Source organism: Andrena cerasifolii, chromosome 1, assembly GCF_050908995.1.
Source record: "Andrena cerasifolii isolate SP2316 chromosome 1, iyAndCera1_principal, whole genome shotgun sequence".
NCBI classification, from domain to species: domain Eukaryota; kingdom Metazoa; phylum Arthropoda; class Insecta; order Hymenoptera; family Andrenidae; genus Andrena; species Andrena cerasifolii.
In genome coordinates, this window is record NC_135118.1 from 3517605 (window position 1) to 3533336 (window position 15732).

Sequence of the window (15732 nt, forward strand, 5' to 3'; positions counted from 1 at the left end):
AAGCTCAGCCAATCTACGACATCGCACGTTCGAGGAATCGCGCTCGTGGAATCGGCCCGCGTAGTTCCCGCGACGGCCGCAGAGCTCGGTCCCCGAAGCTAGCACGCGACTTCGAGTCGTTCATCTCTATACCACCGGTGCTTCTGTGCAGGTTCCGCTGCATGTGCTGACATCAAGGTGCTTGAAGGACTCATTACATTGAACTGTTTTTATAATTATCATTACTGTGAACTGTTGTTGCCCGTGCAGACACTCTGTTTTCCGTCGCAGCATCTCGTTTCCTCGGGGAATAATAAGCAGTGGGTTGTGTCGCGCATTAGTGATTCCATCGGGTGAGTGTAGAACGCCATAAGATCGGCACCGCCGATGTTCTTTCATTCGGCTCCACGGAGGGAAGAACACGGCACGAACCAGGAAGGCAAGCACAACGCGAGCTCCTCAGAACAGCCCGGTTTATCGTTCGCTAATTCCGACGATATTTACTGCCCAATGGTCGTCGCTCGACTTATCGAGCGCCCCGATGCCCGTGTTGAGCGTTAGTTACCGAGGTGTTTCGCCGTATCTCCCGATGGAGAGATTAGCGTGTACCGTTTCTCGGACGAAGAAAAATTCGCCATGCTTGCTCGTGCAACCGGGCCGGCCCCCTTGCCCTCGACCTCGGCTCTCCTCGCGGTCGCACGCGAGTCCAGCGAGAGCCGACGGTTCTCGTGTTTTCAGGCGAAATCCCATAGGAGGCGAATTCTTGTATATAACGTGCTCACGCAAGCACATGTTTCTCCGTAACGCGTGCATCCGCGCGACCCACGCATTTCAATGCGAAATTCCAGTCGAACAAGAGTTTCTGCACGCGTGGATCGCACCTCTCACAGTTCTATCGTGTTTACCGTTCGTATACGAACAATAGCAACGGTTAATGTATACGTTTCTTTGTTCACTCGCTTAGCGCGACAACGTGCGAGTTCATCTCTGAGATATTGCGATTACGATAATGGGTCGGTTGTTGCGGGAAATAGAGTGTATGGGATATTAAATTTAATCTCAGCCTCTGTGCGATTAGATCTTATTTGTAAGAGTATCTTTATTTTAAGCACTTCGCTCTTATGTGACATCCACAGATAGCCACTTAGATCGACGCGTGCTGCCTGTACTTTGCGCCCGACTGTATCGCGCGTCCGTTGGTCTCTGCGCCTTTTCGTTTTATGATTTTATGTGCGTATGTTGCGAATTGTTGATGTATGCTCACATATTGTAATACAATTACGTACAACGGATTTTATTTACAATTTAAACGAGTACTAGTTGTTGTTAATAAAGCTGAGAAATCTGTATAATTTGTTAATTTTTTTAAAAAAAGATGGACGTGCCGTAGGTAACTAAATATTCGACGATATTCGTGGCTGTTTATATCATGAGTGTTTGTTTCTTTTTTGTTGCAGACATTTTTCTAATTTTAACACTCGCCAAGTGAACTTTCCATTGCTCTTTAAGCAAAGTATTATTTTAGACGTTAGGAATAAAAAAATGGTCATGGAGGCATCCCCTTCTCCACAAAATGTCGGTCGCGAATTCGTCCGGCAATATTACACTTTACTTAATCAGGCCCCTGCGCATCTACATAGGTAATTTATTGTTCAGCGAATTGGTTACGTTTATTAATGCTACGTCGTCGGAATTCTATTCACGTTCTACCTCGTCGCAGGTTCTACAACCAGCATTCTTCTTTCGTGCACGGCGGACTAGATTCCAATAGAGAGTCGACTCCAGCGATTGGGCAAAAGCAAATACACCAGAAGATTCAGCAGCTAAACTTCCGGGATTGTCATGCCAAGATAAGTCAGGTCGATTCGCAGCTAACTCTTGAGAACGGCGTTGTCGTGCAAGTAAGTAACACCGGTAGATAGCACGGATGTGTTAAGCGATATGGAACGGCTTGGATTTATTTCCAATGGTCCTTTACTTGCAGGTGTCTGGGGAACTGTCTAACGCTGGGCAACCAATGCGTCGTTTCACACAAACATTTGTATTGGCGATACAAGCACCTAAAACGTATTATGTACATAATGATATATTCCGTTACCAAGATCTGATCTTTCCCGACGAGGAAGAGGTGGATGCTGGCGGCGTAGAAGGGGGTGTAGGTGAGTCCGGCGAGAGGGAAGTGGAGGAGGGAGTGCGCTCCGAGCCCGAGGAAGACGAGCGTCAGACTCAAGGCCAGCAAATCTCAGTGCCGGCTGCATCCACCGAGCCACAAACTCAGCCGCCGCTCATTCCTCCGCAGCAACCTGTAATTCAACAGCAACAGCAAATGTACTACGCGCCACCGCCACAACAGTCCCATGTTAGTTACCCCACCGCGACGAGAATATCTGAAGAGAACGCTGTAGTAAATAGAGTAATATGCTTCAGGTACACCCGGTAATGCAGCAAGTTTTGAATGGATCAGTCCACGAAGAAACGCCACTGATCAATCAGCAAGCACCTCAACAGCCACAGCAGCAGCAGCAACAGCCACCGCCGCCGCAACCTGCACAGCAGCATCAATACATAACCGAACCCACGTCGCAAACGCAATTTGTACAAGAAACAGAATTAGACAGTACAGCCGAGCAGCAGCCGCAGGCGGAGAGCGAGCCGCAAGCTCAGACAAACGAGACTCGCGAGCAACCCGAGGCCGAAACATTTACGCCTTCCGCGCAAGAATCCGAACCGGAACAGCCAGTGTCAAATACAAACGTAACCAGTAGCGGACCGAAAACGTATGCCAATCTTGTGAAATCCTTCCCGAGTACCACTGGCGCTACTAGTCCTCAAGCTCCTAAGTTATCTATGTCACCGGTATATATTTTATGATTGCAGTGTTTATCTTCAACAGTCAAAATCTTCTTCGATTTGTATACTAACGTGCATTATAATTTTTGTAACGACTGACGGTCGAAATGTTCTGGAGGCTACATAAATCTTTACTTTTAGCCTCCAATGACGAACATGCGCTTGGAAGACAGATCGCCGATGCACCCAACCAGCACCGGGCCTGCTTTCTCTACGGCGGCTAACGTCTCTACGCCTCAGCAACAGACTCACAGAGTTGGAAATCAGCAGCAACAGCAACATCAACAACAGAGAGCTCCTCGAGGAGGACCGGTACAACGAGGTAGAGGGATTTATTGTAACGTACCGTGCTCCGACGAGAAGAAGCCGGCTGAAAGGTACAAGGGGCAAGGGGGTACTTCGCGCGCATTGGCTCCCGCCGCCCATGTCTCGTTTGCTTACTTTGTATTAGTTGCGTGCGGGTACCCGAGATTATGGTCTCGGGCGGGTTCGGAAAATTTCGGGCAGGCTCGGGCGGGTACCCGCAACATACGAATGTTCGGGTATCTCGAAATTTTCGGGTAGTTCGAAATTTTCAGGTAGCTCGAAATTTTCGAGCTTGGTTGGAAGAAGTCGAGCAGGTTCGGTCCACGGCATTATCGTTTCTTACATGCTAATTTAAAATAAAGTATACTATTGTACCTAATAATATGTGTGAAAAGTTCTTTAATGTACATATTATACATTATTAAGAAATTGATAGGATACATCTACATATGCATATATGCACTACGAACGTCACTTAACTTGACTTGTGGCTAGCTATGATTGTATGAGTAATTGACGACGAAATACGACGATAACGACTTGGACCGAACCTGCCCGACTTCTTCCAACCATGCCCGAAAATTTCGGGCTACCCGAACATTCGTATGTTGCGGGTACTCGCCCGAAATTTTTCGACCCGACCCGTCTGCTCGGGTACACGTACTTTCAGGTACCCGCACACCCCTACTTTGTATTCGTCGACGTTGTCGCGTCGGCTAACAGGAAAATACTATTTGGACCTAATTCGGATCCTAGAGTTTCCCGTCGACTTCTTCTGATCGGAGCACTGTAGTAACCAAGTTAGTAGGTATGTATTTACGATAGCAACGGTATTGATAAGGGAAATAAATTTCTTAGACGGCGATCGCCGTGGTATGAGGCAAAGTCAGTACAGCGACGCTCACCAATTGTTCCTTGGAAACCTGCCGCACAATGCGACCGAGGACGACCTGCGGCAGATATTTGAACCGTTTGGCAGGGTGGTGGAGCTGCGTATACACAGTAAATCGAACGACAGATGCAAAGGTCCGCAGGGAAATAACACAGGAAAAGTGCCTAATTACGGATTCATCACCTTCGAAGACCAAGAAGTTGTTAGCAAAGTGTTGCAAGGCGGGGTTGGTATCGTTCGTCCAACATGCACTTCCATCGATAGTAAACGAGTTTATTTCTTATATATTTTCTTTTTGTAGTCGATCTATTTAAATTCACAAAAATTGAACGTGGAGGAGAAGAAGGTCAGGCCTAGGACGTCGATGGACGGCAGTGGTGGACGGTTAAATTCTAATGATGGTAATATGAGAGCGCTGGGAGGACAGCAGCAGCAACAGCAGCAGCAGCAACGAGGTCCTGGTACGTGATACTTACTCAGATTTTTTAGCGAAATGAAAGAATTATCAAATTTAGTCCTTCGACGTAAAAGAATGTAAAGCTGTGTAATTCTTTAAAATATTACGGTTAATCCTGTACGTGGACGGTTTGCAGGTGGACCTGGAGGGTTAATGAGGGGCGGGCAGCATGGCGCGAGAGGTGGACGCGGAGGATTTTCACGGGGTGGCGATGGCGGAAGGGGAGGCGGTGGAATGCGACAGCCTGGTAATCCAAGCAACCCAAACTACCAGAACCGCCGCTAATACTCGAAGCAATGTTAAAGGCACCCCCCAATTTTTTCTTCTTGAACAAGTCACCGGTATATAACTACCATCCTCATTTCCAACCACAAAAATCCAAGACTATCTCGTAATGCCACACGGCGTGATTAAAGGCGCTATCCTTTTACGCTTAAAACATCGCTTGCATCGTTCGTCAAGCAACAACTATAGATGACACAGCTCAAACTGTATGGAACACGAACTCGAGTAGGATGATCGGGTTATCGCATTTAAGCTAAGTTCGTCGTGCTCGCCGGGATAAGGATACAAATCATTTAGCAAAGTAATTCATTGAACGTTCAACTTGGTTCGTTGGATATTTGATGAAGCAAAATACTACGAGTTCGTCCTTCATACATCGACGTCAGGCACTCCACAAGACTTCACGATGAGAACATGACAGAGAAATGAAAGAGAGGAACTACTGCATCTACTTTGCATATGTACGCATACGTATGGCGGAGCGACGCGTGATTGCGTACCCCTTCGCAGAAGCACGGCCGTGTCTCGTCTCCTGACACGTTAGCCCCAGCGTTTCTTAGAACGTCGGCATCCAGGAAACAAAGTTGTTGCCAAAATCGAAGTGGTGAAAGTGTGAAAAGGGAACTCGAACGAAAGGACGATGACGACGAAGCCATTGGGACGCGTGTGCGGCATACAAAAACAAGGGACACTGTGAAAAATAGAACGAGAGAAAAAGGGAACGTACGCTCGTGTTGTACACGTCGGACTAGGGTTTCGGGTAGCACACCTTTTGTTTTCTTTCGGATGAATGTCGGGACGAAGGTCATACGTCGCTCTTTGAATTTTCTCCGTTTGCCAATCTCAGTAATGGAGACACCAGGCGGTACGGATTCCGCTATCGTATAAATAAGTCACGAGCCAAACTGAATGGAATTAAAGCGAGAGGATACGAACTGTCTCAGTCGCGAGAATGGCCCTCGCGAAGTTTCATATGCTCTCGAGTTAATTCATTGACTGCCGATTGAACGTTCCACCCACATGTAGAAAGTCGGCAATAATGTTTATAGGTGGTAGTTGGTCGGTGTTGGTTAACGATTAGAGAATTGCGGCTGTCCTGTGGTCGCATACAAAAAAAAGACAGTCGACTTTTCTCACGAAACGTGGCCAATTACCAATCGACCGGTATCGATTGGTAGTGGGACAGTAACCCTTAGACTGCAGCTGGTCTCGCCGTTTCCTAACTCATCCGCGTCTCGCTTTATGCTCTATTTTGTTCCAATCCGCTGATTTTTGTTCGATTTTCCATCCCTTCCTTGCTCCTCCCCATGCATCACTTCTCGCAAAAAGCTCTTTCGCTTGGAAAAGCATTTTCCTTCTCTGCATTTGCCTCTACTTTCTTATTTCCTATTTCTCTTCCCTTCTCGCCTCTGTTTTCCTCCCCCCTTTTTACACCTTAGCTGAAACAAACACAAGGATGATATTACCTCAAAATTTCTATTCTATTCGGTCGTACCGCGAATTGTAACATTCTATGACACAATAGTCTCTAGTAATTGCAGAACTCGCAAAGCGCTACTAGGAGGGAAATATAGATAGGCCTAGTACCGTTATTACAACACAAGATGTTAGTCCGCCTTCGTGCAACACCTATTTACAAAAAATTTCTCACAGTACTTAGTAATGTATATCGACGAAGATGAAATCTTCCTACCTTACTAATGTAACTAGCATTACTCTTGTAATTATCGTGCGTACGTAAATAGGGATTCTTCAAATCTATTAAGCAAACGGAAGGGCGACGAATATTATATATGAACGATCTTAAACTATTCTCTAACTGGCTCCATTTCCGGCCACGTATACTTTCATATCGACAATTAAATCGAGAATAGTTTCTGGCGCGTTAATCAGAAGCACTCTCTTCGATACTTCTGTCTAAGTACACGTTGGCGCCGCGCAAACGAACAGTTTCATTCTCGTAAAGTATAAACAGCGACGGGAATGTTCCCTTGTCAGCGGAATTAAATTTACGGTACCAGCTTGCACGCCGCTTGGTAAAAGTGAATTCGGCGCGCCCACTCGTTGTATATCATCGAACGGAATTGAGGAACATTTTTATTCCCTTATCTTCATAAGCGTATATAATACCATAGTTTATAAATAGCGTTTACCTACCCGTACTTTCAACACGTGTCCGTATAAAGGTGCTAGGACAAGCGAAATAGAGGAGAGAATTATATATGCTTATCAAAATGAAAGCACCAGGAGTACTATTTTCAAATTTCTATCAACAAGCTGAGTACTGCGATTGTTAGAGACCACGTGGTTACTAGAAGCGATACACCCCTGGTCCATTCGCCTAATCTCTGTTTTTGCCCCCCCACACACCGAACTGTCATTCTTTCTTTTTGTTTTATGTATGCGAATTCGTGTCGCGTCGAAAGTGATCGTGCCCGATCGGGGACAAAATTCTCAAGCTGTCATTGAAACAATATAGCAAAAGCCACGGGCGCAAATTTTTGTAATGGAAAGGCTACACCGCGGCGAAACGGTCGTTGCGCATGTACGATAATTTATGTGCCATCTCGTACGTGGGGGCACCTCGCCCTGAACCAAGTACATGGACGAAACGGAACGGAGCGAGTGAACGTTGACTGCGTTTCGTTCTCCGTTTCTTTCCCGACCCGACAGCGGTGATAAAGGGCGATGGTGGCGACGCGAATATGCATGTATGTTGATGGTGGTAAATTAACCGAATCGTGGTTCGGCGGGAGGACCGTAATGTGTGCACGGCAACTGAAACCGCAAGACGCTACGACATTAAAGGCTGAGAACATGTGAAAAGTAATTATTTACGTTTCTTATTGATCCACGAAAGAAGAAAAATTGTTACGTAGTCTACATGAAAGAAACATCCGCAATAGTTTGTAATCGAATGCGTTACGATTGCTACGTCTGGGATGTGGCAGGGTCATCGCTGGGCAACGCCCCCCCGTTGTCTTTGTTGTATTTATCCTAACGGCCCCCCCCCCCTAAACCCCCCTCCTTTAAGGTATTTTTAGTTAGGTACAGCTTCACACGGCGAAAGTTTTGTGGAACAAAATTTCATGTTTGTAAAACATTGCGCTTTGCATCGCGGCGATGAAGCTGCTTGATCTCAGCCGTAGATAAAGGGGCAATCTCGCGTGGCTGGCTGGCTCAAGTATCCGTTACCCGTATCAGTTGCGATATCTACGATTCATGCATCTCGTTCGAGCTTACAGTCGTGGAAACAGTACTTTTTATTGTCAAAAGCGATGATTTTGTAGTTGCGAAAGCTTTAAATACCCACGAGGTTTGTCCTTGAAGCAATGCCGTTCGAAATTTTATATTCTATGCACTGAATCTACTTCTTCTCTGTGAATCTGAAGCGACGTGTTTTCGCGTCCAATTGCAAGCGTGCATTTACCCCCAAGCTTCGGTCTATAGAGTGCAACATTTTAATCTCTACCCTCGATACTTTTTTTCTTTAAATTCAAATTCTCAATGTATGTGTGTAGACAGTTTTTTTGTATAATTCCGTTGTGATTTATAGATGTAGCTACCAAGCGCGTGACTTGTATAAAAACTCAACTGTGAAAGGAAAGTGTTCAAGTGCCAGGGCTTACACGAGGCTATCCCTTTATGCCAGAACGAAAGCTGCAAATTTTTAGTGTGAATGTTTTCATTTTTAAGTGACTATTATTAATAATAATATTGATAATGATAATATTAATAATAATTAAAAAGAGGATAAATATAATGAACGAAGAAGGGAATACGAAGAGGAAACACGAATAATTATAACAATATAATAATTAGAGGATGGCGATCAATAAGTTGTGAATTTTTGTAGCATACATTTTTATTTCGGTCTGCCAGGCCAGTTTGTGTGTACAACCATGGACAACGTTACTACAACAACAAAAAGAAAGATAATGTTAAAGGAAAATGAAAAAAAAAAGAAGAACAAACGTCAAATGTATTGTAACTTTTTGCATTTAGTATAATATACCTACCTTACTACCAATTCCTGTTAGTATCGCTTTATTTATGTGGATATTACCATTTCTTTGAAATTTCGAGGAGCATTTTATTTACAAACCTCGGCTGAATATTACGTGTATATAAGTACATGGATAATATCATTTATAGTAACAACGTCCAATTGTATTGCCTACAATTGTTTGGAAGAATGTGTACTTTAATTTATTTAAATAAGCTCTGAACGTTTATTTCGAATAAAAAGTGATTTCTTTTGTCGATGACCAATCCCCATTGATATATTAGCATTTTGTATCTTTCTTAAATAAAATTTGTAATGAGAGGGAAACATAAAAGAGGAAAACAACACGTTTTTTCATTTATTTCAAACTGATTTAGTATGAATGATTCAAATAATTCAAGTTATATTCTGTGCAGACCCTTTTTAGTCGTAGCAAAATAATTTCTGAATTAATTGTACTAAACTGTTATTAATAGTTTTGCTAAATTATTTATTAATATTTTATTTTGTGCAAATGTATATACCTATCCTTGTAGAGACTTAAATACAGTAGAGGCTGGATTGTTCATGCTGATTACTATTTTCAGTTAATCATTGTGGCATATTCAATGCAGATTCTCAATTGAATCACATGAAACTATAGGCCAGTTTTTATTGTTAAGATTATTGGCGATATTTCTTTATTAAATGGATTACATAGTATAGAGTTTTCAATTATGAAAACTACGCTCTGTTTAAATAGATAAATTGTATTTAACGATCTTTTCTTTTTTAAATTAACGCATCTACAAAAATTCTCACACTTCGTGTTTGTTTTCTATGCGACATTTAATTCAAAGTATCAGCAGCTTCTTATTAATTACATTCTTATTCTGTGTACAAAATGTTTCCATTTGTTCCAAAACTGACTGTTAAGTCACCATCAATTTTTGACGATCATAAACCTAACACGAAATAACGTAAACATTGGAAAAGTAAAAGTACTAATTGGTAAATACTTTTGTCATTTAACATTACAAAAATATTTACACACATTGTTTTAGTAACTGCATTCATACATTATTAGGGAATGCATGTCCGTATAATTTCACTAGTTCCCGCTTTATTTTCTCACATCGTCGCAATTTCTTTATCGTCTAGCAAGTTTAGTAACTCGATCTGTGATCACTTTATATTAGTCTGCTGAGCAATCAAGTTTCGCAAACGACAGTTTTATTGAAATAACTCTGTCAGCTCTGCATCTTACGTAGAATTTTAGAAAATATGATCTTTCCCATGTTGTTAATTGACTACTTAATGTTGAAAGGTCAATAGATAACCTTAGATTTTTAATATATCGATTCTCAGAATATTTGTTCATCAATATTTAACCAGTGCCATTTGCTTATTTACCAAGTACTTCTTTATCGATGTCAAAACATAAGACACAAAATAGTAAATTGGAGGATTTTATTTATAAGGCACAATTTTATAAAGCTCGAGTTATATTCAGCAAAGGTTCGAATATTTGAAATGTATGAATATCACAAATTTTAATTTTTGTACCACCAAACAGCTTTTGAAAATATATGTATCGATATGTGTCGCTAGAAAAGTTCGTGCCGAGTAAAGGTGCGATTTCATGCTGACGCTAGACACTCGTTTTGAGCGTCAAAACCAGTCACGTGATCGGTCCACGGGACTTTCAGCGTTGACGCCATGCATAGGCATATATAGACAGAGCAGAAGTTGGGGTTATCGGTATATAGGCTTGGTGAAGAAAAGGCAGAGGTTAGATACAGGCACGTCGGGTTAGCTTCGGAAGCATTCAGCATGCATAACCACTGCGTTACCCGATTTGCCTGTATCGCTCCCCTTACCGCGAATCTTACACCCCCCCTCAGTTTATGCTCCGTCTATTATGGGTGCGTTCCACTTGCACCAAAATCGCCCACTGCGCATGTTATTTCCATGGAAGGCTCGCAGCCCCGGCCGGTCGTAAACGCGGCTAGGAAAACGGTTGCAGATAGATAGATAATGTTTGTGTGGATTTAGCTTCCGCTGATACCACAGTGTTTTATTTCTTGGTCCTTCTTTCCTTATCCTTCGAGTTTGCTTGCTGTCTGAAATTTATTTGTTAATTGTTTTGTTGTTTGCTTGGTTGGTTGGTTGTACGTTCTCTTATAGTTGTGTGTTCATGCTTGCAAAAGCCTGCGCTATGTTGCTTATTGTTTCCATGTCGTTACTAAAGGTTAAGGCCCTAATGTCGTATTGGGCTTGTATTCCTTTCGTCTGAATGAAATTAATGAAATTGTCTGCGGCGTCTTTGTTTAGGGGACATGTGAATATCATGTGGTTTAAGTCTTCTTCTTCATAACCGCAGTTGCATTTTGGTTCTGGGATTATGGAGAGTTTATATAGATGTGCATTTATTCTGTGATGATTACATCTGATCCTGTTAATTATTGAAATCGTCTTTCTATTTGGTTTTTGTTTATAGTTGGTGAACCATTGTGTGTTTAGCTGTATGTTGTCGTCTATTAGTTTAAAGCAACTGTTATTGTTTGTTTGTGACTTTGTCTCTAGATCATTTTTCCAGTTTGATAAGGCTGTGGCTTTGAAGATATTTTTTGCTTCTTTAATTGTAAGATTTGTTGGTATGGGCTTTCCTTCTTCTCTCCCTGCTCTTGCTAGTTGGTCTGCTCTGTCACTATTTTCTACTCCTTGGTAACCTGGGCACCATATGAAGAGAATTTCTTTATGTATGGTCTGGCATCCGTATGCTAGGAATTTTATTTCTGTTATGTATTGATTTTCTTGTGTGTTCTGGTTTGTTTGATTTAATTTCCTAATAAGATGTTTGGCGTATGATATTATTTTGCAGGATTTATGAGTGCTAGTTTTGAAGAATTTAATCGCTCCTATTATTGCTATTGCTTCTAGAGTTTCTGAAGAGTGTTCCTTTATTACGCTAAAGGATTCGCATTTGTTTAATTGGGGGATGTAAAAAGCTGCACCTGTTTTTGTGTTTTCTTCATTGGTGTTATTTCCTATTGTTTTTTTGTGTCCAGATCCATCTGTGAATATATCTAATTCATGAGGTGGGAGGTCGGATAAGTAGTAAAGGGCGAAAATAGGAAATCAGGTTTTTGCCGAATTTCTCCTATACTAGGGGATGAAAAATTTTGGAAAAAATCAGAGACATTTCTGTTATCGGGGCACATATTAGAGAATTGTTTCAGATTTTTAAATTGAATAACCAAGCCGTGAAAACTAAAAAACGCCAAAAAATGCTGCAAAATGCCGATTGTGCATCGAAGCAGTCTTGGCACTATAATTATATTTTTACTGTAAGTACGTATCATTGTTACTATTGTCCTGAATTTTTTTCAGATTTTTCAATTCGGTGCGCCGCAGTTAAAAAAATTAAAAACCGATTTTTTCGTCGTTTTTTCCGTGTCAGAGTAATGTCAGGAGCATAACAGTTTCAAATGATTCGGTTTTTTCAGTTTCTTTAATTCCTATGATGTTTTGCTGTACGCATAAACATTGAAGATCGCATAAAACACTTATTTCATGAAGCAATTCGATGTATAAGTTACTCTGACACGGAAAAAACGACAAAAAAATCGGTTTTTAATTTTTTTAACTGCGTTAACTGCTTTTCCTATTTTTTTAACTGTTTCGGTGCTTTGCTAGTAAAAAAATGTCTAACCTAACAAATTTCATTTTCTGGGGACATTCCCTCATCTATTTTCCCTTTTCACTTAGAATTCCTTACTGCTAACGTACAATATTGTAGCATAAGCACATTTCAAGTAATTAAAATGTACAATGAATTTTCTACGTTTACAGTACCAGCCGACTTTCCGTTTAAATTTTTATAAGTATAACGGAACAGCTGAGAATTTCTTTCCTTATTCAGAATAGAATACAGAAATAGCAAACAGCTCCCTCTCGCGTTCACCGGGTAATCGTCGATCTATCGGTATTACCATTTCTGTGCAGAAAAAAATGCTGTAATACCGACCTGCCGAATCGGCCAGGTCACGTGACGTGTCTACCCCCTTAAGTTTCTCGAGTTATAAGAAATAAGCAATTATAAAATTTCTCGAGAAATCTGTAAATGAGCCATTATCGGAAAATACAGATTTTTAACTATGGATTACGACTCGAACACGGAAACATATAATTAATGATATTCATTTTATTACAAAAACTGAAAAATCCTACGGTCGTGGCCGCGGGCGATTTGGGCGTAAGTAGGATTTGCCCTAGATAAGTCCATCATACGTGTATCGCATACATGTAGGTACTTATCGCCGTGTGAAACCGGGCTAATTGTAAAACAGTCTCCGAACTTGGCTACAACAATGTAATTTTGTAAAACGAGTCGTGTAACATATCGAGTTATCGTTAAACCAAACTCTGTTATTTACAATGAAAAGTGAATGTAGTGATAATTTCTCGAGAAATAAAACGCGGGAAGGCATATTTACAAGCGATCCCATTTACTTCCATTCGACTGTTTTATACTTTTGAAATATGCCAGTCTTTTACGTTCCTTAACCGTATTACACCAAGAATCCCTCTCCACAATTCTCCCAACGGGACAGAATTACGTGTGATGATAAACGAATACGGCTGGCTTATCATTCGACGTATAGTCCCTTGATATGTGCTGAAACAGACCGGATATATCGCTGTGGCAAATTATGTTGGTCGAGAAAATAGGTTATGTAGCGATCATATACTGGGGATACAAATTCTCTCGAAGTATGATATACAAAATCTACAAGAACTTTTTCTCTGCACCGGCCGTGGATTTATGCTCAATGGGTAAATGGGCAGTTGTCACCGGATGCTGTCATGGCGTAGGAAGAGCGTACGCGGAGGCACTCGCAAGAATAGGGCTGAACGTGATACTAGTGAGTCCAGACGCGGAGAACTTAAAAACGATCGCAAGTAACATCGAGATGATGTACAACGTGAAGACGAAAGTGATTGAGCTAGATCTCTCTGAAGGCTTGGAAACCTATAACGTAATCGAGAAAGAAATGTTCGGTCTGGAGATCGGTGTGCTGATAAACAACCTAGGCATGTCTTACCCGCATCCAGAATATTTCCTCGATCTCCCACATAAAGAGAAGATCTATATGAGCATTGTGCACTGTAATGTCGTTGTTGTTACAAACATGTGCCGCATCCTGTTACCACAAATGGTCGCCAGAGGGAGAGGAGTGATTGTGAACGTCGCCTCTATAGTGGCCGTGTTACCGAGCCCCCTTTTAACCGTGTTCGCTGCTACGAAAGCATACATCATGAAATTTACCAGAGACCTTCAGAGCGAGTACGCGAAACACGGTATAATCGTGCAATGCTTGTTACCGGGCACGGTTACCAATCACACGGCTGATTCACCGAGGCCGGGGTTAATGGTTCCGACACCGGATAAATACGTGCAAAGTGCTATTAAAACCATAGGCAAGGAAAACGTGACGACAGGTTTCCTCGAGCATTCGATTCTCATCTGGATAATTAAATTAATCTACCGGATATCACCCAATTCCGTCATCGTTTGGATGACCAATATTATGGAAGGGAATCGGAACAATGCGCTACGTCGATACATAGGATGATTTTGTATAAATATTTAAATATATTACACTTAATTTAAGACAAAGTTCGTGCATCCTTTAATTGCGTCAGTTTTGCAACTGGACTTCTTCACTATATGGCAAGAAGCATTTCGAGTTTAAAATGAAACTCATTTTTTATATTTGTTATTAATTTGTTTCAATTTTATGTGGTATTCTCAAATTTAATATACCCGCACGCGCAATTAGGAAGCATGTTAATATGAAGGGTAAGGAAGAAAAACCGGGAATGTCCATTTTTCCTGATCTTGGGACTTATAGCATATTTTGTTGGTAGCAACTGGGACTATAGAACTATCGAATCAAAAACGGGTTATAAAGTTCAAATTCCCCTGTAAGATAACGTTAAACATTTGGTATACGTGTTAAAAACAGGAAATGCCCACTCTGCACTAGAACAAAATACGGAACGGAATGTCCTCACTCTTTGCCTTAGCATAAGCATCTGTTGTCAAGTTAAAAGAAGAAAATATTTAAGAAGAAAATTATATAAGAAAATTAAATTCATTGAACCTTGTTTTTTTATTGATGGACTAAAGTATTAAAACATAATTTCCCCGATAACGGTGTTTTCTGACAGTCCCTGTTTTTCCCCTTACCATTCATATATTAACGTAAAGGTACGTGTCCATTTGAGAGATTCTCGCGCAAGTTACACTCGATAGTTACTGTCGAGTATGCATAAGTACCCGAATGACACAAAGGTGGTGAACTCCAACGGCGCGTGGCTCGGCTAGGCTCGGCTAGGCTCGGTGAATCTGTTTGGCGAGCCGCAGGGCCGGCGCCAGGATGGTTGGCGCCCTTGTGCAAGAAAATTTTTGGCGCGCCTAAATTTTTGCACCTGTTTTCTATTTAATATGTTTTGCCTTTACGAGGTACAATAAAATAAGAATTACATTTACATTTTGTTTATATGGGAGTTGGATTCCTTTATTATTAAGTCTGCGATATAGTTTTTAGCGCCCCCTTCGGCTGGCGCCCTCATGCGGCGCATTACGTGCATAATGGGTTCCGCCGGCCCTGGCGAGTCGGCAAAGAAGCTTGGCTCGACTTGGGCTCCCGTTCATTGTCGGCTCGACGACTCGCGCTTGCCAAACAGACGCGCCGTTGGACTTCACCTTTACTCGGCCACGTTTCCCTACATTTGGCAAACCCTGCGCTCTGCGTCTTGACTTTTTCAATTTTTTCAGTAATTATATAGTAGAGGGCAAGGGTGTCCGAAGACTTGTTTCCGGGGGGGGGGGGGGCAACTTTGGGATGATACCCCTCATGCTATTTTTAATCCACTTTGTAGTGTCAATTTAATTAAAAATTTAAAATT

General features: G+C 41.8%; 2 protein-coding genes across 4 annotated transcripts; both read left to right on the top strand.

The window, feature by feature from the left end:
* The first annotated feature begins 48 nt into the window (after positions 1-48).
* Positions 49-8799, top strand: Rin (ras GTPase-activating protein-binding protein 2). 3 transcript variants are annotated; one of them, XM_076830091.1, is made up of 9 exons: positions 49-177; positions 1437-1619; positions 1700-1880; positions 1964-2338; positions 2407-2835; positions 2971-3151; positions 3994-4253; positions 4329-4488; positions 4621-8799. In XM_076830091.1, the coding sequence occupies exons 2-9, from the start codon at positions 1522-1524 to the stop codon at positions 4767-4769; spliced, it is 1833 nt and encodes a 610-aa protein (XP_076686206.1). In that variant the 5' UTR covers positions 49-177; positions 1437-1521; the 3' UTR covers positions 4770-8799. The 3 variants fall into 3 exon arrangements, with proteins under 3 accessions (XP_076686206.1, XP_076686205.1, XP_076686204.1); XM_076830090.1 differs by lacking the exon at positions 49-177 and adding an exon at positions 184-418; XM_076830089.1 differs by lacking the exon at positions 49-177 and adding an exon at positions 184-332.
* Positions 8800-13112: 4313 nt separating this feature from the next.
* On the top strand, positions 13113-15429 carry LOC143368144 (very-long-chain 3-oxoacyl-CoA reductase-like). Its single transcript, XM_076810537.1, has one exon. It carries the CDS (start codon positions 13470-13472, stop codon positions 14391-14393), a length of 924 nt encoding a protein of 307 aa, XP_076666652.1. The 5' UTR covers positions 13113-13469; the 3' UTR covers positions 14394-15429.
* Positions 15430-15732: the final 303 nt, after the last annotated feature.